The sequence below is a fragment of the Chelonia mydas genome, chromosome 24 (genome assembly GCF_015237465.2).
Source record: "Chelonia mydas isolate rCheMyd1 chromosome 24, rCheMyd1.pri.v2, whole genome shotgun sequence".
Taxonomy (NCBI): Eukaryota; Metazoa; Chordata; order Testudines; family Cheloniidae; genus Chelonia; species Chelonia mydas.
Window position 1 is genome coordinate 35,088 of NC_051264.2, and position 23,422 is coordinate 58,509.

The following is a 23,422-nucleotide window of genomic DNA, read 5'->3' on the forward strand; positions in this document are numbered from 1 at the left end:
GTGCTTTGGTTTGGCAGGACTTTTATTATTGGGTTTGATTTTTATATATATATATATATAATATAAAATAAAAAAATTCTGTAGCATCAGAATTTTTTTTATATATATATATATATATATATAAAAATAAAATATACTTGCTTGGCCTCTCTCTTTGTCTCAGAGAGAACACACACAGAGACAAAGCAAAAACCTTTCTGTAAGTTAGCTGTATGTTTATGACACTATAATCTAGCTCCTACTGAATGATACTTACTATTTCTGTAAATTAGATGTATCATTCAGTAGGAGCTAGATTAGTGTCATAAACATACAGCTAAAGGTAGCATAAAATCCCTCCTTTACCTGTAAAGGGTTAAGAAGCTCAGATAACCTGGTTGGCACCTGAGGAAAAGGACCAATAAGGAGAGAAGATACTTTCAAATCTGTGGGGGGAAGGTTTTTGCTTTGTCTCTTTGTGTGTGTTCTCTCTGAGAGAGAGAGGCCAAGCAAGTAATCTAGCTCCTACTGAATAATACATCTAATTTACAGAAATAGTAAGTAATAGCAAGGAAATGCATTAGAGTATCTTTTTGTTTTAGCTTGTGAATTTTCCCTGTGCTAAGAGGGAGGTTTATCCCTGTTTTTTGTAACTTTAAAGTTTTGCCGAGAGGGGGATCCTCTGTGTTTTGAATCTTATTACCCTGTAAAATTACCTTCCATCCTGATTTTACAGAGGTGTTTCTTCTTTTTCTTTATAATGAAGTTCTGTTTTTTTAAGAATCTGATTGGTTTTTAGAGTCCTAAAAACCAAGGGTCTGGTCTGTGCTCACCCGGTTTACCTATTTGGTAGATTATTCTCAAGCCTCCCCAGGAAAGGGGGTGAAGGAGGGATATTTTAGGGAAACAGGAATGCCAAGTGGTCCTTTTCCTGAATCTTTGTCTAACTCACTTGGTGGTGGCAGCTAGTACCCATCCTAGGACAAGGAAGGATTTGTATCTTGGGGAAGTTTTTAACCTAAGCTCCTAGAAATAAGCATATGGGGTCTTTCATGTGGGTCCCCACATCTGTACCCTAGAGTTCAGCGTGGGGAGGGAACCTTGACACCAATTCCCATAAATTACGTTTAATAAACCCCAGTCCTGCACATGCCTAACTTTAAGTGGGTGAGTAGTTCCACTGAAATCAAAGTCAAGAGGGCAAGACTCTGGGTCTAATAGTTTCCCAGTGTTTTGAAATTTCACCATACCCATGTTTGTTTGTTTGCTAATTATAGCGAGGTAGGTAGAAACTACCAGTCTTTTTTACTTTAATTGTTAGCAGAAATAAATGTACAAAAGCCAGAAACTGGCAGAGTAAATTTACTTTTAAAATTAAATGCTTAGATGATGTGTGGTGGCTGGGGAAAGGAAGTGAGTTTCAGCTGTATAAGATCACCCCGCTGATCAGCCTGACCACCTATTAAAGTTATACACAAAAGGCTGTTTTTCACTAGGAGATGATGTTTGAGAAGAATCGAGGAAGGTAAGCAATTTGCTCAAAAGACAAAGGCCCGGCAGCGAAGGAGTCAGGGACAGTCCCTCTCCCACCTTTGGGCGCAGCGCTGCCCTTGCTCCCGATGCCCTCCATACACGGAAGGGGCGGGCCTATGCGCGGGCGGGGCATGAAGCGCTCGCTGGGCCTAAGGCAGCAAAGTTGCTGCCGCAGCCATTTTGGTTTGCTCTGAGAAGGGGCCGAAGCGGTGGTGCGCCGGTCCTGGGCCGGTGGGGTCCTGCCCTGTCAGTGAGAGCGGCAGGATGCAACGCGGAAAAGCCCGGCGTCCCTGACGCGGTGAGTTCGGGCGCCCGCGCTTGCGAGTTTTGGGGTGGGGGAGATGCAGCCCGTCTCGGATTGACGCGGGACGGGGCGGAGAGAGCCTGTGGAGACCCCGTGGCTCCGGCCCGCTCCACCCCTTCCCGGCCGGTTTTTGACACACACTCTTTTCTCCTTGCAGGCGGCGGCGCTTTCCCTGGCGCCGGGGGAGATGGACTCTGGAGCCCGCCAGGGCGGTGGCGCCTTGGGACAATCCCGCGAGTATAAATTGGTGATGCTGGGAGCTGGAGGCGTGGGCAAGAGCGGTGGGTGTCTCGGGCCTGCTGGGGTGTGGCGCCCTTTGGTTCAGGACTCGGGGGAAGAGGCTGTCCCGCGGGACGTTTCCGAGCCCTGAGGGCCGGTCGAGGTGGGGACCTCTGTCTGGCACCGTTGCAGGCGCTGGGTCAAGGTCTGTAATGGGGCAGAGCGTTAGGCTTTAATCTCAGTCACTGCTGAGAGCGGTGGCTCCCATGGGTGAAGAATGGGTTTGCTTGCTGCTATACTATGGAGGTACCCACTGTGAGGGGGACAAGCTGGCTGAGGTAGTATCTTTCTGTTGGTGAGAGACAAGCTTTTGAGTGACACAGAGATCTTCTTCAGGCGTCAGGTTTCAGAGTAGCAGCCGTGTTAGTCTGTATCCTTAAAAAGAAAGGAAGTACTTGTGACACTTTAGAGACTAACAAATTTATTAGAGCATAAGTTTTCGTGAGCTACAGCTTTGCTTCATTGTAGAGGCCAATTACATAAGGGTTGGTTTGAGATTTTTAAAAATATATTTTTCCTCACTTCCTACCTTTTGTATTCTCAGTAATTGAAAGTATACCTGTGAAAATCCTTGATTAGGATTGATTAAACTGTAATACAGCAGTCTGTGTTAAATTTAAGAGTTAATATTTGAGGGGTAAGGATCGTAAACACTGCAGAGTTCTAATATGTTGTATCTGTAAGACATTGTTTAATTTAGTAAACCATTTTAAGCTGGTAGCCCCATACATGAAAATGATAGGCAATAGGTGAGAATATAGTTCAGTTACATACTGATAAGTAAGGCTGTGAGTCTGTCATGGATTCCGGCCCAATCCCTGGGCCAGCAGCATCGGCCGTGCCTGGGGCAGTCTTGGGCCACCGCCCCCATGCCCAAGCAGGAGTTTGGGTGTGGAAGGGGGCTCAGGGCTGGGGCAGGGGGTTGGGGCACGGGAGGCATTTACCTCGGGCGGCTCCCCGGAAGCGGTGACATGTCCCTCGCATGGCTCCTAGGCGGAGGTGTGGTCAGGTGGCTCTGCATGCTGCCTCTGCCTGCAGGCACTGCCCCCACAGCTCTCATTGCCCATGGTTTCCAGCGAATGGGAGCTGTGGAGCCAGCGCTCAGGATGGAGGAAGCGCACAGAGCTCCCTGGCCGCACTTCCGCCTAGGAGCCAAAGGACTTGTCGCCGCTTCCCGGGAGCTGCGCGGAGTCGGGTAGGGAGCCTGCCAGCCTCATCCACCCTACCCCCCAGCACCAGCAGGGGTACCCTCCCCCAAGCACCCATGGCACCCCTCAGCCTTCTCCCCTCCCCCACCCCGAGCAACCACAGCGTCCCCAGGTGGCACGATGCCCCCGAACATCCAAGATTTTGTCAGGGGCTATATAATACAAGTCACAGACAGGTCACGGGCCATGACTTTTACTAAAAAATACCCGTGACTAAAACGTAGTCTTACTGATAAGTACATTTTACCATATCACCTTTGCGATTTAGGGTGAACAAAATGCATTTTCCTTATGAAGTGCTCCGATTTTTAGTGAATGCCAAAATAGTATGCCAGTTGTATAATTTAAATGTTTCTGTGTAATCAGTAATTCTAAATATTTTGTCCGTTATCATGTCCCCACCTACACCTGTGAGGTTAGTCAGGACGACTGGAAATCACCTGTGTAATTGTAGTTATCCAATGTTAATTTTCAGCTATGACCATGCAGTTCATCAGCCACCGGTTCCCAGAGGACCATGATCCTACCATTGGTAAGAAAAACCTCTCCAACATCTGTCTCTGCTTTGCAAGTTAAAAAATAGCTTTTGTGGAATCATTTACCATGAACCTTATACTCTAAAGAAAACCAGAAACTCAGCTGCAAGGAAAGCATTCATAATCATGTTAGTAATAGCTAGACAAGTTGTTACGAGTCCAAAGTCCGCAAAGAGGATTGTGAGCTGTGCTAGGAACAGGACTAATGACCAGATCTTTAAAGTTATTTACAGAAAATTCTGCGCATACAACGTTAATTTCTGCACAAATTCTGCATTGCGCAGTGGCGCAGAATTCCGCCAGGAGTAAACAGCAGGTACTATAAAGTTAGACATTTTAAAATCAGCAAGTCTGGATAACTTTCATCCAAGAATTTTAAAAGAGCTCTCTGAGGAGCTCGCTGGACCATTCATGTTGATTTTAATTAAATTGTATAACAGTAGGGAAGTTCCAGAAGTCTGCAAGAAAGCTAATGTTGTGCCAGTATTTAAATGGGATGATATGCATAATTATAGGCTAATCAGTCTGACATCAATCCTGGGCAAGGTAATGGAACAGATGGTATGGGAGTTTAAATCGTCTATAATGAATGCCAGTCAACGTGAGCTTATGGAAAATAGATCCTGTCCAACTAACTTGGTATTTTTTTTGATGAGATTACAAGATTGGTTGATAAAGGTAATAGTTCAAGCTCATGCCTCTCAACATTTTTATTAAAAAAAAATAGAGCAGTACAAAGTTAACATGGCACACACTGAATGGATTAAAAGCTGTCAAACTGTTAGGTCTGAAAATGTAATTGTAAATGGGGAATCCTCACTGAGCATGTGTGTTTCTAGTAGGCTTCTGCAGGGATCTGTTCTTGGCCCTGTGCTATTTAACATTTTTAGCAGTGACCTGGAAGAAAACAAAATCATCACTGATAAAGTTGACTCATGATACAAATTGGGTGAATGGTAAACAATGAAGAGGACACTAGTACAGAGTGATCTGGATCACTTCGTAAACTGGGCACAAGCATACTATGTGTTTGAATACGGCTAAATGTATATAGGTAATCTAGGGGACAAATGTTGTAGGTCACACTCTCAGGATGGGAGACTCTATCTTGAGTAGCAGTGACTCTAAAAAAGATTTGGGTGTCATTGTGGATAATCAGCTGATGAACATGAGCTTTCAGTTCAATGCTTTGGCCAAAAGGGTAATGTGATCCTGCAGTGCATAAAGAGTATAAACTTGAGTACAAGTAAAGAAGTTATTTAACTTGTATTTGGCACTGGTGTCACTGCTGAAATACTGTATCCCGACCTGGCTTCTACAATTCAAGGAGAATGTTGAAAAATTGGAGAGAGTTCATGGAAGAGCAGTGAGATTCATGGGAATTAGAAACCCGGATTATAGTGATAAATCGATTTAAGTAGGTCAATCTAGCTTAATAAAGAAAATCTTAAGGGATAACCTGATTTGTCCATTTGTTCTCTGCGTGAAGAACAAATAATTAATAATGGGTTCTTCAATCTAGCAGATAAAGGTATAAAGCAATCCAATGGTTGGAAGTTGAACCTAGACAAATTCATGCTGGAAATGAGGTGTACATTTTTGGAGCAATTTATAAGGTTCATGGTGGATTCTCCATCACTGATCATTTTTTAAATCAAGATTGGAAGCTTTTTTTAAAAGATGAACTCTAAGAATTATTTTGTGGAATTTCTATGGCCTATGTTGTTCAGGAGGTCAGACCAGAAAGATGATCACAATGGTCCCTTCTGGCTTTTTTTTTTTTTTTTTGGAATCTATGAATCAATTTCTCCATCTGTAAAATGGAGGTGGTGATACTTTATCTCCCTGTAAGTATTTTGAGATCTTCTGGTGAAAAGTGCTATATAAGAGCTAGGTATTATTAAATACTTGCAGAAAAAGTTAAAAGACTAAGATAAGTTAACTACCAGTCACAATTAACAGACTAATAATAAAAATAAGACCTCTTGATGGCCATCAACTCTTCTGTCATACCATTTTTGCTGTGCAGTGTGATAGTTTCAGTCGTACATTACTGCCTTTGTGTCCTTTTGTTATTGCTACTTTTTATAAATGTGTGGCAGATTAAAAGAAGGAGGAGAGTAACTGCCCAAGATGCTTCTGTTCAGCTAAATTATCTCTTGTGTGTTCCATTTGATTTTCCCATGTCTTTTGTCGAAATTGAGTCAACAGATTTACCCTTCCACATACAAGCCAGGAGAACTAGCAGAGCCAGCTAACTTAACTTTTCTTTAGTAGGTGACTCTAGAGGCATACATTCTTGAATTTTAGTCATTTAAAACAGCAATTCTCAAGTGGGGGTCCATGAGCCCTTTCAAGGAGTCCTTGGAGCCCGAGCCCTAATGGCCCCACGGGACTGAAGCTGGGAGACGTGGAACTGAAGCCCCAATTCTCAGCGCCCCCCATGGGGCTGAAGCCAGGAGGCTGCGGGGCTGAATCCTGGAGCCCCAAGCATGGGTGCTCCCTGTGGGGCAGAAGCCCTGAGCCGAGTTGGGAACCTGGAGGGCATTGCAAGAGCAGGGCAGTCCTGGGGGCAGTTCCACACCTTCCCCCGCCCACCCCCCATTTCCTCTCCCCGCTGCCTGGCCAGAGCCAGGCAGTGCGGGGCAGCTGCTGCTGTGGCTGGTGCCATGGAGCAGGGAGCAGCAGTGTTCTCTCATCTCCTGCTGGTGCCTCAGGTTGAAGCTGCTCCTCAGCTGCCAGCCCCCTTTGCTCCCGCAGAGGCAGCCGGTAAGAGCGGTCTGAGTGGGGAGACCCGGCTCCATGGCTGGCAGACCCCTCCGGGAACAGGGGCCGCAGGGGAGCCCTCCCAGCACACAGCCCCTAATACCTCCTTCCCTGCACCCTGAGCTACGCCCTGCCCACACATAGCCCCTCGTACCCTTCTCCCTGAGCTACCCCCCTGCCTGCACACAGCCCCTAGCTACCCCCTCCCTGCACCCTAAGCTGTTTTCAAACTTTTTGACATAAGCCCCCCACCTTTGAGTTATAATTTGTAGGTTCCCTCCTCCCCAACAGGCTGGGTGGCCTGCTGAGGTGAATCGGGGTGGAGGTGGCACTCCTCCCTGGATCCCACCATGCAGAGGTGGCTCTAGTCCAAGGGAGGGCAAAGTTCGGCCCATGGGCTGGATCCAGCCTGTCAGGGCTTTCAGTCCAGCCCACAGGGTTGCCAGCCCCGTGGCGCAACAGGACTAAGGCAGGCTCCCTGCCTGCCCTGGCCCCACACTGCTCACAGAAGCGGCCAGCACCATGTACCTGCTGCCCCTGGGGAATGGGGGGGCAGAGGGCTCCATGCACTGCCCTTGCCTCCAGGCACTGCCTTCCGCAGCTCCCATTGGCCGGGAACGGGAAACAGCGGCCAATGGGAGCTTCAGGGGTAGTACTAGCATGTGAGGGCAGTGTGCGGCGGAGCAACTGTAGGACATGCTGGCCACTTCCAGGAGCTCGCCACTTCCACAGCTTGCCTTAGCCCTGCTGCCACCCTGGAGCTGCTCGAGGTGAGAGGCACCGGGCCGGAGCCTGCACCCCAACCCCCTGCCTTGAGCCCCTTCCCGCAGTCCTCACGCCCTCCTGCACCCCAGCCCCCTGCCGTGAGCCCCCTCCTGCACCCCGCTCCCCTCCTGCACCTCAACCCCCTGCCCCAGCCCTACATTCATGGCCCTGCATTCATTCCCCACCCAGATGTGGCCCTCGGGCCAAAAAGTTTGCCCACCCCTGCTCTAGTCTGACCAGTTACTTGTTTTCAAGAAGGTTTATCTCTCTCCCACTACTTTTTACCCCGCCCCTCTCAAGGCAACACTAACTTCTGTGCTGAGAGAACTTGCCTCAGCAAAGAAAATATTCCAAACCAGTATCTACAAAGCACCATGCGTGGGCGGCGGGTGAACCCCGGGCTCAGGGAGGCTAGTCCCCGTCTCGGACCATCCCTTCTGCCCGAGGTCCTGCCCCTCCCGCCGGAGCCCAGAGTCCTGTTTCCCCCCCATCCTGGCATGGCAGACAGCTCCCCTCTTCCCCCTCTCCCCAGCCTGCCTGAGCGCCACCAGCCCCAGAGCGCTGGGCGGTGAGCTGGTGGCATGCCCCCCCCAGCCCCAAAGTGCTGGGCGGGTGAGCAGGTGGTGTGGCCCAGCCCTGGCGTGCCTGGAAGGTGGCGCAGCCTCCCTCTCCCAGCCCCGGAGTGCAGGCCGGCCCCCATTTGTCCCGCAGCCTGGGACTCTGGCCACTGGAGGGGGGAGAGTCCCCCACAGCGCACAGCCTAGGAACGGGAAGCAGGAAAGGGCCTGGGGGTGGAGCATGGCCAGGGCCATGCAAGGCTGTTTGGGGAGGCACAGCCTCCCCCCCCACCTTTGATACCCACCACCCATGGCACCATGATTTTTCAAAATCCTGTAGGATATTACTGTTGTTTTTTATTTGCATTACTGTGGCACGTAGGAGCCTTAGCCATGGATCAGGAACTTCTGCAATCTTTGTCTCCAAATAAAGTGTTGTTGCTAGTTTTGAGATCTGACTGTTTTATTCAGTCTACATCTTTTGGAGTTTTCACTCAGCCCATTAGTCATGATAGGAGAATCTGATCTAACGGAAAGGAGAACTTACTTTTCTATTCAGGTTCTTATAGCGTGCCCATGACGGTAACATCTGAGCACCTTTTGGTGACTTTTTTTTAATTGGGTTAGTTTAATTTGGAGGGAAAGATCGGTTTCTTTCTAAGGCATGGGCTACACCTGAAACTCAGGTCAGCCAAGCTATGTCTCACAGGACTGTGAAAAATTCATGCCCTATGCAACATATTTAGGATGACTTAACCTCTATTGTAGACGCAGTAAGGTTGACGGAAGAATTATTTCATCAAATTAGCTACTGCCTCTCAAGGGGGTGATTTTACTATGGTGACGGAAACACCCCTTCCATTGCTGTAGTCAGTGTCTACACTACAGTGGCATAGTTGTGCTTGTTGTGTTGACATACTCCTAGTAATTTATCCTGTTTTAGGAAATTGGCAGTGCTGTTGGTGGCTGCCATTAGGATTATTTTATTTGTCTGCCTGTTCACCTCAGTTGGGAAAGGCCCATTAGTCTGAGAGATCATATGTCTTTATTAAGGTACGCAAAACTGAATTCTTACATTATTACAATTGATTTTATAACGTATTTTCTGTTGCTTTATATCAAATGCTCAGTAGTAGTATTTCGTTGTATGCATGAGATAGGTACTGCAATTTTACTGAACTTCTGTTACCCCCATCCCTCTTCTTCTAAATCCACAGAGGATGCTTATAAAATACGAATACGGATTGATGATGAACCTGCAAATTTGGACATTTTAGACACAGCAGGACAGGTATGTGAGCAATAAAAATATGAATAGGATGGCACTAATGGCCAGGCATATTCACAGAGATCCTTTAAAAATGTATTGTCTGTCTCTGTCTTTTCTTTGTTCTAGTTTTGTCTTTGGAATTATCCCATTTCCCCAACATATTGTATTTGTTTTGTACCCTGCTTTATTGTTTCCCCATTTTTCCATTGTTCTTTTTTTATACATAATATATACAAACTAAGAGGTGCCAGCATTCTTACCCATTCCCTGAAGCAACAGAAACTTATGCCTTTCATTTGCTTCGTATATTGGTCCCAAATTTTCACAATATTTTTTTTGATGCGTTAAAAATAGGAAGAAAACAAACTGTTCATAACGTTCTTTTAACTGTGACTCCTACATGTTGCACTTTTAGTTGTGTATTTCAGGTGTTTAAGTAATATTTCACATAGGGAGAATCCATAAAATCTCCAGTTTTTTCCAGTGGACCATGTGTGGCATAAGCAAACCAGTATGTTGCGTGGCATATAGCTGTTGTTAGAATGGAAAGAGGGCTGCCAGGGACTAGATGATCAATAGCTGCTGTGTTTGTACAAGAATTGAAATATAACTTTCTTTCTAGGCAGAGTTTACAGCCATGCGGGACCAGTACATGAGGGCAGGTGAGGGATTTATCATCTGTTATTCAATCACGGACCGCCGCAGCTTTCATGAAGTGCGTGAGTTCAAACAGCTCATCTACCGTGTTCGGCGCACTGATGACACTCCTGTGGTTCTTGTGGGGAACAAATCTGATCTGACACTGCTACGACAGGTAAACTATGCAAAGGAGTTCAGGAGGTATATATGTTAAAACTAGGGCTGCCTGTCAAGCGATTAAAAATATTAATCACGCTGTTAAACAATACTAGAATACCATTTATTTTAATACTTTTGGATATTTTCAACATTTTCAAATATATTAATTTCAGTTACAACACAGAATACAAAGTGCACAGTGCTCACTTTATATTTATTTTTTTATTACATGTATTTGCACTGTAAAAAAACAAAAAATAGCATTTTTCAGTACACCTAATACAAGTATTGTAGTGCAATCTCTTTATCATGAAAGTAGAACTTACAAATATAGAATTATATACAAAAAAAACTGCATTCAAAAATAAAACAATGTAAAATTTTAGAGCCTGCAAGTCCGTTAAGTCCTACTTCTTGTTCAGCCAATTGCTTAGACAAGCAAGTTTGTTTACATTTGCAGGAGATAATTCTGCCCGCTTCTTGTTTACAGTGTCACCACGAGTGAGAACAGGCGTTCTTATGGCACTGTTGAAGCTGGCCTCACAAGATATTTACATGCCAGATGCGCTAAAGATTCATATGTCCCTTCATGCTTCAGCCACTATTCCAGGGGATATGCATCCATGCTGATGACAGGTTCTGCTTGATAACAGTCCAAAGCAGTGCGGACCAATGCATGTTTATTTTCATTATCTGAATCAGTTGCCACCAGCAGAAGGTTGATTTTCTTTTTTGGTGGTTCAGGTTCTGTAGTTTCTACATTGGAGTGTTGCTCTTTTAAGACTTCTGAAAGCATGCTCCACACCTCATCCCTCTCAGCCTTTTGTAAGGCACTTCAGATTCTTAAACCTTGGGTTGAGTGCTGTAGCTATCTTTAGAAATCTCACATTGGTACCTTCTTTGCGTTTTGTCAAATGTGCAGTGAAAGTGTTCTTGAAATGATCAAAGTGCTGGGTCATCATCCTAGACTGCTATAACATGAAATGTATGGCAGAATTCAGGTAAAACAGAGCCGGGGACATACAATTCTCCCCCAAAGACTTAAGTCACAAATTTAATTAACACATTATTTTTTTAACGAGCGTCATCAGCATGGAAGCATGTCTTCTGGAATGGTGGCTGAAGCATGAAGAGGCATACGAATGTTTAGCATATCTGGCATGTAAATACCTTGCAATGCTGGCTACAAAAGTGCAATGTGAATGTGTGTTCTCACTTTCTGCTGACGTAAATAAGAAGAGGGCAGCATTATCTCCTGTAAATGTAAACAAACTTGTTTGTCTTAGCGATTGGCTGCACAAGAAGTAGAACTGAGTGGACTTGTAGGCTCTGAAGTTTTACATTTTTTGTTTTTTGACTGCAGTTATGTAACACAAACATTCTACATTTTTAAGTTGCACTTTCACAATAAAGAGATTGTACTACAGTACTCCTATGAGGTGAATTGAAAAATACTGTATCTTTTGTTTATCATTTTTACCGTGCAAATATTTGTAATAAATATACACTTTGATTTCAATTGAAACACAGAATACTATATATATGAAAATGTAGAAAAACATGCAACATATTTAATAAATTTCAATTAGTATTGTTTAACAGTGCAATTAAAACTACGATTAATTTTTTTGAGTTAATCGCATGAGTTAACTGCCCTACTTAAAACATAATATTATGGTTTATTCTAAGTGTATTTTCTTATTCCTTTTTCTTGAATTACGTTTTTTGCTCTTGGTTAAATGGTTAAAATAAATGTAATGTTTGTATTAATGTTGAAAGAGGGATGTGATGCAATGGTGTTAAGCACAGAATGCAGGATCTCTAAAATGCATGTAGTTTTATTATAGAATAGTAATATCAAAAGTAAAGTTAATAGACATGACATAATCTCAAACTCATCAGTTTTCAGCTTTGAAAACCTGGGTGTTTGCCACTAGAATTTCTAACCCTCAACTCCCGTTATGTTTTTCATTTCTCTTATCCTGAAAGGAGAGTGCATCTGCACAGGGCATTAAACTGCACTTGAACAGACTTTGCAAATAGTAATACATTAGGAAAGGTTGTGAGTACATTGAGAACAGAGAAATAATAAAAGGCGATTTAGAAAGGGCAGAAAATAAAATAAGATTCAACTTGGGAAAGTGTTAGCTAGAACATTTGGGGAAGAATAATCCAAAATACAGATTCACTGTGAGGGGAAAAAATCTGGCAAACAGTAACCCTGAAATAGACCACAGGTAGTGGCTGCACAGGAAATTGAGTTTCCAATGTGATATGAGAGCAAAATGCCATGGACATAGTTGGATCTATATGCTGAGGAGTCATATCACAGGACAGGGAATCAACAGTCCCTTCATATGGCTCCAGTGAGCCCACATTCTGAAATGTTGTGTTCCGTTCTGGGAGGAAAGATGGCGTTCAGAGAAAACCACCAAAAATCGCAGGTGGTGACTGATGTGAAGAAATACAGTGGACCCTCGCTAGAGGGTGCGGCGCTATAGCACGGCTTCGCATATAGCGCGGTCATGGCAATGGATCCCAAACCCCGCGTTCTATCCAGTGTATAACTTTCCTATTGACAACTTGGGGAGGTTGCATGTTGCCTTCAGATAGTTGCAGGTTTACACCAACAAGGGAGGTTAATTATTTGATAAAAGGGTGTTTAAATATGAAATGAGATAAAAGTATGAATGGAAAAAAATTAGTCTCAATATCTGTAAAATCATCCCAACTAAAATGTTTTAGTCAGTGGAATAGTTGCCACAGGAACGTGGTTGAAGTGCCATAATTTTGGACAAAAGGCTATAAAACCTGCAGTAGAGAACACTCTTACGCTGTCAGGGAAATGGATTAATTGTGACCTAATACATGTCTTGTCATTCCACCTCAACAATTGTTCTCATTTGTTTTTATTAATTTTTCAGGTTTTGAAAGATTAATAATTTGTTTGCATTTAGTGCTATTAAAACCCTTTTCTGTTTATTACTTACATAGTGCCAAAGGTGTACACATTATTTACAAATGCAGATTATGACCCAGTCCATACCTCAAGGAGCTGGATGTCTTATGGATATAGGATGCAGTACAAATGTTTAAAAGATCAGGTGAATGACTAGGAGTAAACAAAAGTTTAGAGAAAAGTGGATTTTAGGGAGAGATTTCAGAGAGATGCATGGAAAGGGGATGTTCCAAAGGAGCAAGTAATGTGAAAGAATGCACATGGTTAAGACTGAGAGGAACAGGCAAAGGGAGCAGAAAGAGGGAAGGAATGAACACTTTTTGCTTTGTTGACAAATATGTACTTCGTTGAAGGTCTCCAAAGAAGAAGGCTCAGCTTTAGCACGAGAATTCAGCTGCCCTTTTTTTGAAACTTCAGCCGCGTTCCGCTATTATATCGATGATGTATTTCATGCTCTCGTGCGAGAAATCCGTAGGAAAGAGAAGGAAGCAGTAATGGCCCTGGAAAAAAAATCCAAACCCAAAAGCAGCGTATGGAAAAGACTAAAGTCACCGTTCCGAAAGAAGAAAGATTCAGTGACCTGAAATGGGGGGGCGGGGGGCGCGCACTGTGTGGTGTATCTGTCAAACTGTGAACTGGAATATGTAATCAGAGCAGTCCAGTGACCTACATTCTGAGCATCATGCTTTTTTCTCTATTTTTTTTACTATTTTAAAAGGAAATCTAACTATTGGGAGTTTTGAGGGGGCTGTGATTTACATTGTTGTTTAAAGTAATCTTCCCCCAATTTCAGAACATTTGGTCTATGACACAGCAGTGGGTTTTACTTTTGTTTACTGTCACTTTCTGACTTGGATCCTGCAAATGTCATTGACGTAGTTGGTTGAAAATGCTGTTACCTATGTTCCTGCACTTTTGAATGTTTGTCTTAAGGGATCTCAGCAAAATGAAAACTGAACCACGTAGAATGTCTTTGAACTTTTACTTAGAGCCTAACTTAGTTAAGTCTTTTTTTTTTTTTTTCTTTCTTTTTTTTCCCCCTTCCCCTGGATGATTGCACAACAAAGTTTGCTGCTTTCTGGAAAAGTAATTCACAATGTATGAGAAGGCTTGTCAAGATCAGTGTTATGTTTGTGAAGCACATGTAGCAGACTAATGGAACAAACTTAATGCACATGTCAGTGAGAAGAACTCATGTTGAAATTGCTTTTTGTTCTGATTGTGCATTTTTCCAACAAACGAGTAATGATTGACTCCATGTGCATGTTTCTCTAAAAGTAATTATAAGAAACCAGTGTAATGCAACAGTATAGTTTAGATTTTAAACAAGTCAGGAAAATTAAAATTATGATTCCCAAGGCAGCCATAACTTGAGAATATTGCATGAGTATGTAGCATTTTCTTAATGTATATAGTGTGTTCTTGTACTGCCATAGGATAGTATGTGCAATGTGATAGAGTTGCAGGGGCTCTCGGAAACTAGAGCTTTGACTTTCCTGGCTTGCATGCTTAAAATCTTATCTGTAATGTTGCATTAGCTTATGTATTTGCATAAAATTTTACATTCTTTTCTTAAAGAAGCCAATATTTGTTAGATTGAAGTCTCAAACACAGTTTCATTACAGATTTTTTTTTATGCTTTGAGGCTCTGTACCCGACACTGCACTGTGTTGTAGAGAGAGAGTGTAAAATCAGAGATTACTGGCAATGGGACTTAGCAGAAATAACTCCAAACCTGGTGAGACTCTTCCATTGCAGGTAGGTGGGGAGATGAGGGGGAAAAGGTCCTGAGAATGATATACATGGATATCCCTACATATACACACACTCAAGTGGGTATATATAGCTATTTGTGCCCAGTGATCACTTATGCTGGTTAGGAAGCTGGTGGTTTGTCAAGCACATTTTTCAAATGGTGCAAATTAAATGTTCCTCATGAAGGACTATATATATGTCAGTTCTGAAGATTTTTAATCTAGAGTTTATTCAAGTATAAAAATAGCATGAACGATGGATTTTTTTAAGTAACATAAGTCACATAGGTAACTCCAGAAATGGCAAGAGAAAATTTAGGCTAAACATAATTTCTCAGAAAATCAAATACTAAAAACTGGAATTTAAAACGAAAGTGCTTCCTTGCCCACAAATATAGTATCACAACTGTATTCTATGATTGGTTTTGTCAGTTAAGTTGGCCATACTGGGTTGGTGTCAGATCTGTATTCCCAGCCTTAGTTTGACATACATGATCATTGTACGTTCAGAGTTGGAATGCAGAGATGTTAAGATTTGTGTATAAGGGATCCAATGAAAGCAACAAATAGGGCAAATGGGTGAGCCCTCATGCTTTCCTTCATGAAACTGCTTAGCTTTTCCTGTTCCTTTGCGAACAGCATCATAGGAAATGAAAGCTTTTTAAGTTTGATTTTTTGTGTAGGAAATCGGAGAAACTGATATAGAATTTTCTGGGTTTTTGTTTGTTTTTGTTTTTATGCTTTTTTAAAACTGTGCACCTGCACTACAAAGTTGTATAAATCAGATTATGGGTTCTTTCTTATAAAGTTCCATTGCAAATCCACTTGTGTTGTGCTATGCCACAATCCATTACGTGGAAAAAGTAGCTGAAAATAATCTAGAACATTTAGAATGTATTTTACTTGTTTGTTGCAGTGTAAGATGAAAGATTTTGTTAAAATTAACTTCATGAGCAATGTTGCATACCTTTACCATAGCTACTGATTTAGAAATTAAGGCCCTAATAGTTATTTGGTATTGGAGTAAGTACTGTCTATAACCATGAGATTAAAAATCCCGGGTAAGCCACACAACAGAAAACATCCGTGAAAAAATATAGAAATAGTGCACACACACAAAAAGGCTGTTTCTAATTAAAAGATGAGACAAAACCAGCTTTCTCTAAAAGTTAAACAGCATTTTAATTCATACTTCTTTTCAAGGATAGAAACTTGACTTGAACTTCTACTCAGCTACTAGTATGTTCAAAACTTGCAGGCATTAACAAGACATAACCTGTGAGCAGCGATGAAAGCTAATGGGGCTAATCCTATTTTTGCCTTCTGATAAATGGTGGGATTTCTGTGCCTTAAATTAGCCCTTTAACAAATTCAATGTTTAGTGATTCCATTTGAGCCTGTTGCTTGTGGAATTAATAAATCTGAATAGCAAGCACTTTTTTACACAATGTTATTCAAGAAGATTGTTTTATTTTTGTCATGTATAAATTTGTACACAAAGAAATGATTTTCATTTTGACACAATACAGAATTTTTAATATAAATGTTCGTATTTTATGTTTTAATCCTAGGTGCCTAAGACTGTCAATAGAAAATATTGCGGCTGGGGGCTCAGAAATAAACAGAGAGTTTGTAGTATGCTCATAACTTCTGGTGGATTTAGCTTACTAGCTGGAGGCTTAGAAGGTGAGCTGTAAAACTAAATAACCATTTAAAAGATGCAAGGATAAGAAGTACCATAAGAAGAGTTTGATGCTACCACCTGCTTAAGATTGTGAGAGAATTTTCATTAATATAATAGTTCAGACTGGTATGTACTATATAAGAGTCTTTGAGTTGCCATGTTTTGACTTTTAGGGTTGGGAAGATAATGGTGTTTAGAAGGGTAAGCAGCTAAACTTTGTCTGGAAAACTTGATATTATCATACAGGAGAACTTAATCCTGTATTTCCCATTGTATAGTTTTCTTTGTGTATTATTTGCCCTTAGTTTTTACTAGCTAACAATGGGGCAACTGTTTTGATACCCTTTTAAAAAAGGCAGGTTAATATTCTTTTTTTTTAATTGAAGCTATTGTATGACTCCTTTTTAACTTTTTAAAAATATCGTCCTCCACCCGTTTACAAGGTTTATTATTTAATCTGAATTTTTTTGTTTTATGATAGATGAAAGGAAACTATAATCACCTTTTTTGTGTTGATAATCTGGGCTGGTTCTATCTGCACCCGTCTGATCCATATGAGCTCTCAAGTCCTCAGCCCTTCAGTTAGGCAGATGCCAGTGTTCCATGGTTAAAGTAGCATGAGGGATTTATGTAACAAGCATTTGTCTTCCTATTTTATTCTATAGAAGTTCCTCTACCAATCTTAACATGATAGTATGAGTGCCAGTAGCGTATTAAGCTACATGGCACATGTCTGTCATGTGGTTCGCTTTCTCTAATACACTGTTGTGTGCAGTGTACTGTTTGGAGTTTTAAAATAAATATATAAATATGTTCATATTAAAGAAAGCAAAGTAAATGTAGTGTACTTTGCACAGGCAGAAGAAGATAGTGAAGTTTGATAGTTCTTCGGTCTGGTGGGAATTTGTTCAGCAATTTGAGCAGCTTCTGAGAAAGTACCCTATCTCCTGCATAAACATTTTTTACTCTTGTGGTAGAAAATTCTACTGTGCTGAAGCAGCAGAGTTGTTAACTATAGTCCTTATCCCAAAGCTTTAGGTGATCTAGATATCCTCGGCCGTGGCAATTGTACACCTTGAAGACAAGGATAGAGACCTTGAACTTGACTCAGTATTCTATATAGAAAGCCAATGTAGAGAGCAGAGGCTAGATTTGATGTGCTTGCAGTAGTTCTTCTTTGAGTGCTTATTCATGTCCATTCCAGTTAAGTGTGCGCGCGTCATGTGCATGGACGTCAGAAACTTTTTACCTTAGCAGCCCCCGTTGGGACGGCAGGGGAGCCCCCTAGAGTGGTGCCCTTATGACGGTGTATACAGTACCCTTCTGGCCCAACCCTCTTTCAGTTCCTTCTTATCGTCCGTGACAGCGTTGGAATGTGCTCTCTCACTTGCGAGTGATCCCTTATCAATTTAGTCTTTCTAGTTAGAGTTGTTCTTAGATAGTTTTACAACTTAGTTAGATACAGTTTTTAGTTACAGGTGTCTGAGAGTTAGTTCCAGCACCAGTCTTGGGCTGTGGGGGATGCCGCAAGCCCAGAGGTTTAAAGCTTGCGCCACCTGTCTCAAGCCTATGCCCAACAGCGTCCCCCACAACTCCTGCCTTCGTTGTCTGGGGGAAGTGCATCAGGCTGAGCGCTGCAAAGTTTTCTAGGCCTTCAAGTCACACATAAAGAAAGAAAGAGACTTTGGTCTTAAGCAGCTGCTCATGGAGGCCGTGTTGCAACCAGCGGCCCCAGACCACCCGGTACCAGGCCTGAGCTCCTCGGTGAGAAGTGCCGCAGCATCGGTGCACGACTCAGCACTGCCCAGGCATCATAAATCACTGGCACCAAGACGGGCTGACCAGCCCTGGCACCGCTCGACCTCTCTGACACTGACAAGCACGATAAGGGGGAAAGAAGACGCTCCCCTCAAAGATCAACCAAGACGCCCAGAGAGGCTCCTAGCACTCAGAGACAGGACTCGGGTCCCCTCCAGGGGCTGGCACTGTTGACTCTGGCGCCGCAGGCCCTGTTGAGTCCGGTGCCCAGCGACTCCAGCGCTGATGAGCGTCTTGAGGAGGTCTTAGAACCCCCCTCCATGCCTGACACATTTGAGGCAGCAAAAGATCTCTTGGAACTGTCAACGCCAAATCCCCTCCCTTGCAGGGAGAAGCCTCTGGCACCGCCCAGGCGGGTGCTGTTCAAAGGAAAACCAGCAATGATGCGCCGCTCAAGGTCACCAATCCGGCACCACTCATGACACCGCTCCCGTTCGAGCTCGGCACAGCACCGCTTCCTGGCACCCATGACCCAACACGAGGTTACAGCACCCTCATTGAGGACTCGATGCCATTCCACGACGCCATCAGTCGCTCGGCACTGGGACTCAGTGCCAACCACTTCCCTGGCACCGCATGTGTGAGACCGATCCAGGTCTCGGGATAGCCGGCAATGTTCGCGGTCCCAGTCATCTCAGTACCGGTCCCTGACCCGCACCTCATGGCACCCCACAGCCGCCCAAGGATCGGCGCCACCTTGGTCCTCTCCTTCGGCCTCCTCTGTCTCTGAAGCCGATTCCAGTCGCTCTAGCTACAGCAGGCACCAGACCATGACCAGCAAAGAGTCCCACACAGCGTGGCAGCCGCAGTGGCCTCTTCTGGGGCAGTGGCCATTCTGGACCCCATAGGCCTACCACCACCAACGGCACCCTTTCTAGAGCTTCTAGATCTGGGCACTCAACAAGACACCACTCAAGGTTTCCATATAGGCACACCTCGAGGACAAGAGAGGCCATGCTCTCTGGACCACCCTCGGATCCCCTGGAGCAGCCTACAGTGACAGGTCTGTTGCCGAAGCAGACTACGTCTCAGGAGGGAGTTATCTTGTCAGGCCCCAACACCTCCCAAGGCTATGAGGAATTACAGGAAGGCCAGGACGATGGCAACCAGCCCCAGATGAAGTAGTAGCAGGTACATCGGTTTCAGGACCAACGCTGCTTGACCATAGGGCCCACCAAGAGCTTCTCCGCCGAATTGCCCTCAACGTGGGCCTTCAGACGGAAGAGACTGTCGAGCCGGAGGATCCCATGGTTGACATCCTGGCTCCAGAAGATCCCTCCAGAGTCGCACTACCTCTGATTAAGACCATCCAGAGCAACTACAAGACTATCTGGCAGACCCCGGCCTCAATTACACCGATGGCCAGGGGGGTGGAAAGGAAATTTTTTGCCCCATCCAAGGGCTACAAGTTCTTGTTTTCCCACCGTGCTCCCTAGTCATTTCAGCTGTAAACGAGAAGGAACGCTAGGATCAACAAGCCTGGGCTCTGAAAGCCAAAGAGGCCAAATGCTTAGACCTCTTCAGTAGGAAGGTCTACTCATCAGGAGGCCTCCAACTTTGCATAGCCAACCAACAGACGATCCTTAACAGTTTCAACTCTTGGAACGCTATGTCCAAGTTTAAGGATTGCCTGCTGCAGGACTTACACCCAGAGTTCGCTGCGCTAATCCAGGAAGGGAAAGTTGTAGCCAAAACATCGCTGCAAGCCTCCCTCGATTCGGCTGACTCTGCGGTCAGAATGATAGCCTCGGGAGTGGTTATGAGGCGTTCAGCGTGGCTGCAGGCGTCTGACCTCCCTCCCCAGGTCCAAAACACCCTGCAAGACCTCCCCTTCAAAGGCTCAGGCCTCTTTTCCAAGCAAACTGACTCCAGACTGCACAGCCTTAAGGATTCCAGGGCCACAGTGAAATCACTGAGGATGCATACACGAGCAACCCAGAGGAAGCCCTTCAGGCCGCAGCCTCCGCAGCAGAGGCAGTATCAACCTCACCCCAGACAAGAACTGTATCGCAGGCGAGGCAGAAATAACAGGCACAGGCTGTACAATAACACACCTAACCAAGGCCAGAATAAGCCCAAGCCAGGGTTTTGAAGGCACACACAAGGACAGTCTACCAACCCAGTTCCAAGATCCATCCCCCGTTTTTTAAACTGGCTATCCCACTTCTACCATGCATGGTCCCGTATAACTTCGGACCGCTGGGTCCTACACATGGTACAGGTGGGATACTCCCTCCAGTTCTCCTCCTTCCCTCCCTCCCATTCCCCTTCAAGGACCCCTCTCATGAGCAACTCCTCATGCAGGAGGTCCATTCACTCCTCGATATAGGGGCGGTGGAGGAGGTTCCCTAGGAGCTATGGGGAAACGGGTACAACTTCTGTTACTTCCTAATCCCCAAGGCAAAGGGGAGTCTCCGACCCATTCTAGACCTTTGCAGACTCAACAAATTTATGGTCAAGCTCCAGTTCCGCATGGTCTCCCTAAGCACTATCATCCTGTCTCTGGATCCAGGAGATTGGTACGCTGCCCTCGACATGAAGGATGCCTATTTCCACGTTGCCATCCATCCGGCACACAGATGCTTCCTCTGGTTTGTAATACACTAAGAGTACTACCGGTTCACAGTACTCCAGTTCGGCCTGTCCAGGCCTTCCCACGTGTTCACCAAGTGCATGGCGGTTGTAGTGGCCTTTTTGCACAAAAGACACATTCGAGTGTACCCATACCTCGACGATTGGCTTCTGACAGGATGATCCAAAGATCGGGTACAGTCCTACGTGACACTTGTCAGGGACACCTTTCACAGACTGGGGCTCCTCCTCAACATAAATAAGTCGTCATTCATACCGACATAAAGGATAGCGTTCATAGGGGCGGTCCTGGACTCAGTACAGGCGAAAACGAGCCTCCCAGATTTCAGGCCATAGAGCAAATTGTCAGGACAATGCTACAGTACCCCACCACAACCATCAGGATTTGCCTGAAGCTAAAAGGACATATGGCAGCCTGTATGTGTGTGGTCAAGCATGCCAGACTGAGGCTCAGGCCCATACAAGCATGGCTCACAGCACATTATTACCTGTCCTGAGACAGCCTGGACCTGATAGTAACGGTACCTGGGCAAGTCCAAGAGTCCCTGCATTGGTGGCTGGACTGATCAGTAGTCTGTGGAGGGGTCCCCTTCGCCATGCCCCAACCTTCTCTGATGCTAGTAACAGACACTTCAGACCTGGGCTGGGGTGCACACTTAGGGGATCTGAGGACACAAGGTCTGTGGTCCCAGGGCGAGATACCCCTCCATATCAACCTAAGGTAGTTCAGAGCGGTTCGTCTGGCCTGTCAAATCTTTCTTGCCACTTTGCAAGGTCACAGCGTGACAGTCCTGAGACACAACACCACCGCCATGTTTTATAAAAAAAACAAACAGGGCGGAGCTTGCTCCTCACCCCTCTGCTGCAACGCTCTTCTCCTATGGGACTTCTGTATAGCCCAGGCCATCCAAGCATCCTCCCTCCCCGGGGTAAAGAACGAGCTGGCAGATCACCTCAGCAGGTCCTTCCAGGCTCACGAGTGGTCTGTCCGATCAGATGTCCTGCAGTCAGTTTTCCAAAGGTGGGGTTATTCCCAAGTCAATCTCTTCACCACCAAGGTCAACAGATGCTGCCCTTCGTTCTGCTCATTTCAAAACCACAGCCTGGGCTTGATGTCCGACACATTCTTAATATTGGCGAACAAGGGACTGAAGTATGCCTTCCTCCAATCCTGCTGATCCAGTGGGTCCTGCTCAAGATTCGCAGGGAAAGGGCGATGGTAATCATGATTGCCCTGTTGTGGCTGTGGCAGCATTGGTACATGAAACTCCTAGACCTGTCCGTAGAGGCCCCAATAGCTCTGCCCCTGTACCCCGACTTGTTCATGCAGGACCACTGGCACCTTCTCCACCCGAACCTGCAGTCTCTGCACCTCATGACTTGGAAGCTCCGTGGCTAAATCCCATGGAGAGCCAGTGCTCTCAGCCAGTGAGACAGCTTCTCCTTGGTAGTAGGAAACCTTCCACCAGGGCAATTTACCTGGCCAAGTGGAAGAGGTTCTCCTGCTGGTGCGAACCCAAACGTCTTCTACCATTACAGGTTTCTGTCCCCGGTATTCTGGACGACTTGCTGCACCTCAAGCAACAAGGCCTGTCATTTTCTTCCATCAGAGCACACCTGGTGGCTATCTTAGCTTTCCATCCAGGGGAATCTGGGCACTTGGTGTTCTCAAATCCCATGGTGGTGCGCTTCCTCAAGGGGATGGAGAGGGTGTACCCTTACTCTCATCCACCCATACCTACCTGGAATCTGAACCTGGTCCTCTCCAAACTTATGAGCCCACCTTTCGAGCCCCTAGCAACTTGTTTCCTCCTTTACCTTTCATGGAAGGTAGCGTTCTTGGTGGCCATTACCTGGGCAAGGAGGGTGTCTGAACTGAGGACTCTCACCTCTGAATATGGTGTTTCATAAGGACAAGGTACAACTTAGACCGCACCCTAAATTCCTCCCCAAGGTGGTCTCCCAATTCCACATGGGGCAGGATGTTTGCCTGCTGGTGTTCTTTCTGAAGCCACAGACGAGCCCACAGCACCACAGCTTACACACCCTAGATGTTTGAAGAGCCTTAGAGTTCTACATACAGCACATGAGGCCTTTGCGCAAATCAACCCAACTGTTCGTGGCCACAGCCGATAGAATGAAGGGCCTTCCGATTTCCACGCAGCGCATATCATCATGGATCACAGACTGTATTCCCACATGCTATGAGCTGGCCAAGGTCCCAGCCTCAGGAATCCCAGCCCATTCGATGAGAGCGCAAGACCACCTTTCTGGCACAGGTACCCATCCATGAGATCTGCAAGGCGGCTACCTGGTCTTCAGTGCATACGTTTACTGCCCACTGTGCCATCGACCAACAGTCCAAAGATGATGCAGCGGTTGGCAGAGCTGTCCTCCAATCAATCATTCCCTGACTCCTACCCACCACTGATGGTCAGCTTGGAAGTCACCTAATTGGAATGGATGTGAACAAGCACTCGAAGAAGAAAAGACGGTTACTTACCTCTCGTATGTGATGTGAACAACGCATTACAATACCCATGCCCCCTTCCCCTCTTTTGGAGTTAACGGCAAGAAGGAACCAAAGAGGGGTTGGGCTGGCAGGCTACTATATACACGG

At 45.1% G+C, this 23,422-nt stretch overlaps 1 protein-coding gene across 8 annotated transcripts in view; it reads left to right on the top strand.

Annotated features, from left to right (window-relative positions):
* The first annotated feature begins 968 nt into the window (after positions 1–968).
* RIT1 (Ras like without CAAX 1) overlaps positions 969–23,422 on the top strand; it is a 71,871-nt gene continuing 49,417 nt past the window's right edge. For 3 of the 8 annotated variants that reach the window (XR_005223044.2, XR_005223045.2, XM_037883337.2), the window contains exons 1-6: positions 973–1,810; positions 1,974–2,097; positions 3,779–3,835; positions 9,145–9,218; positions 9,820–10,011; positions 16,280–16,394. Coding sequence is in view for 6 of the 8 variants with exons in the window: in XM_037883337.2 (XP_037739265.1) it covers positions 2,004–2,097; positions 3,779–3,835; positions 9,145–9,218; positions 9,820–10,011; positions 16,280–16,394 (532 nt within the window). In the remaining 2 variants the exon portion in view is untranslated. Of the gene's footprint in view, positions 1,811–1,973; positions 2,241–3,778; positions 3,836–9,144; positions 9,219–9,819; positions 10,012–12,989; positions 16,253–16,279; positions 16,395–23,422 lie in introns of those variants that run through there. The other 5 variants (XM_037883335.2, XM_037883338.2, XM_007068089.4 and 2 more) reach the window with 5 other exon arrangements.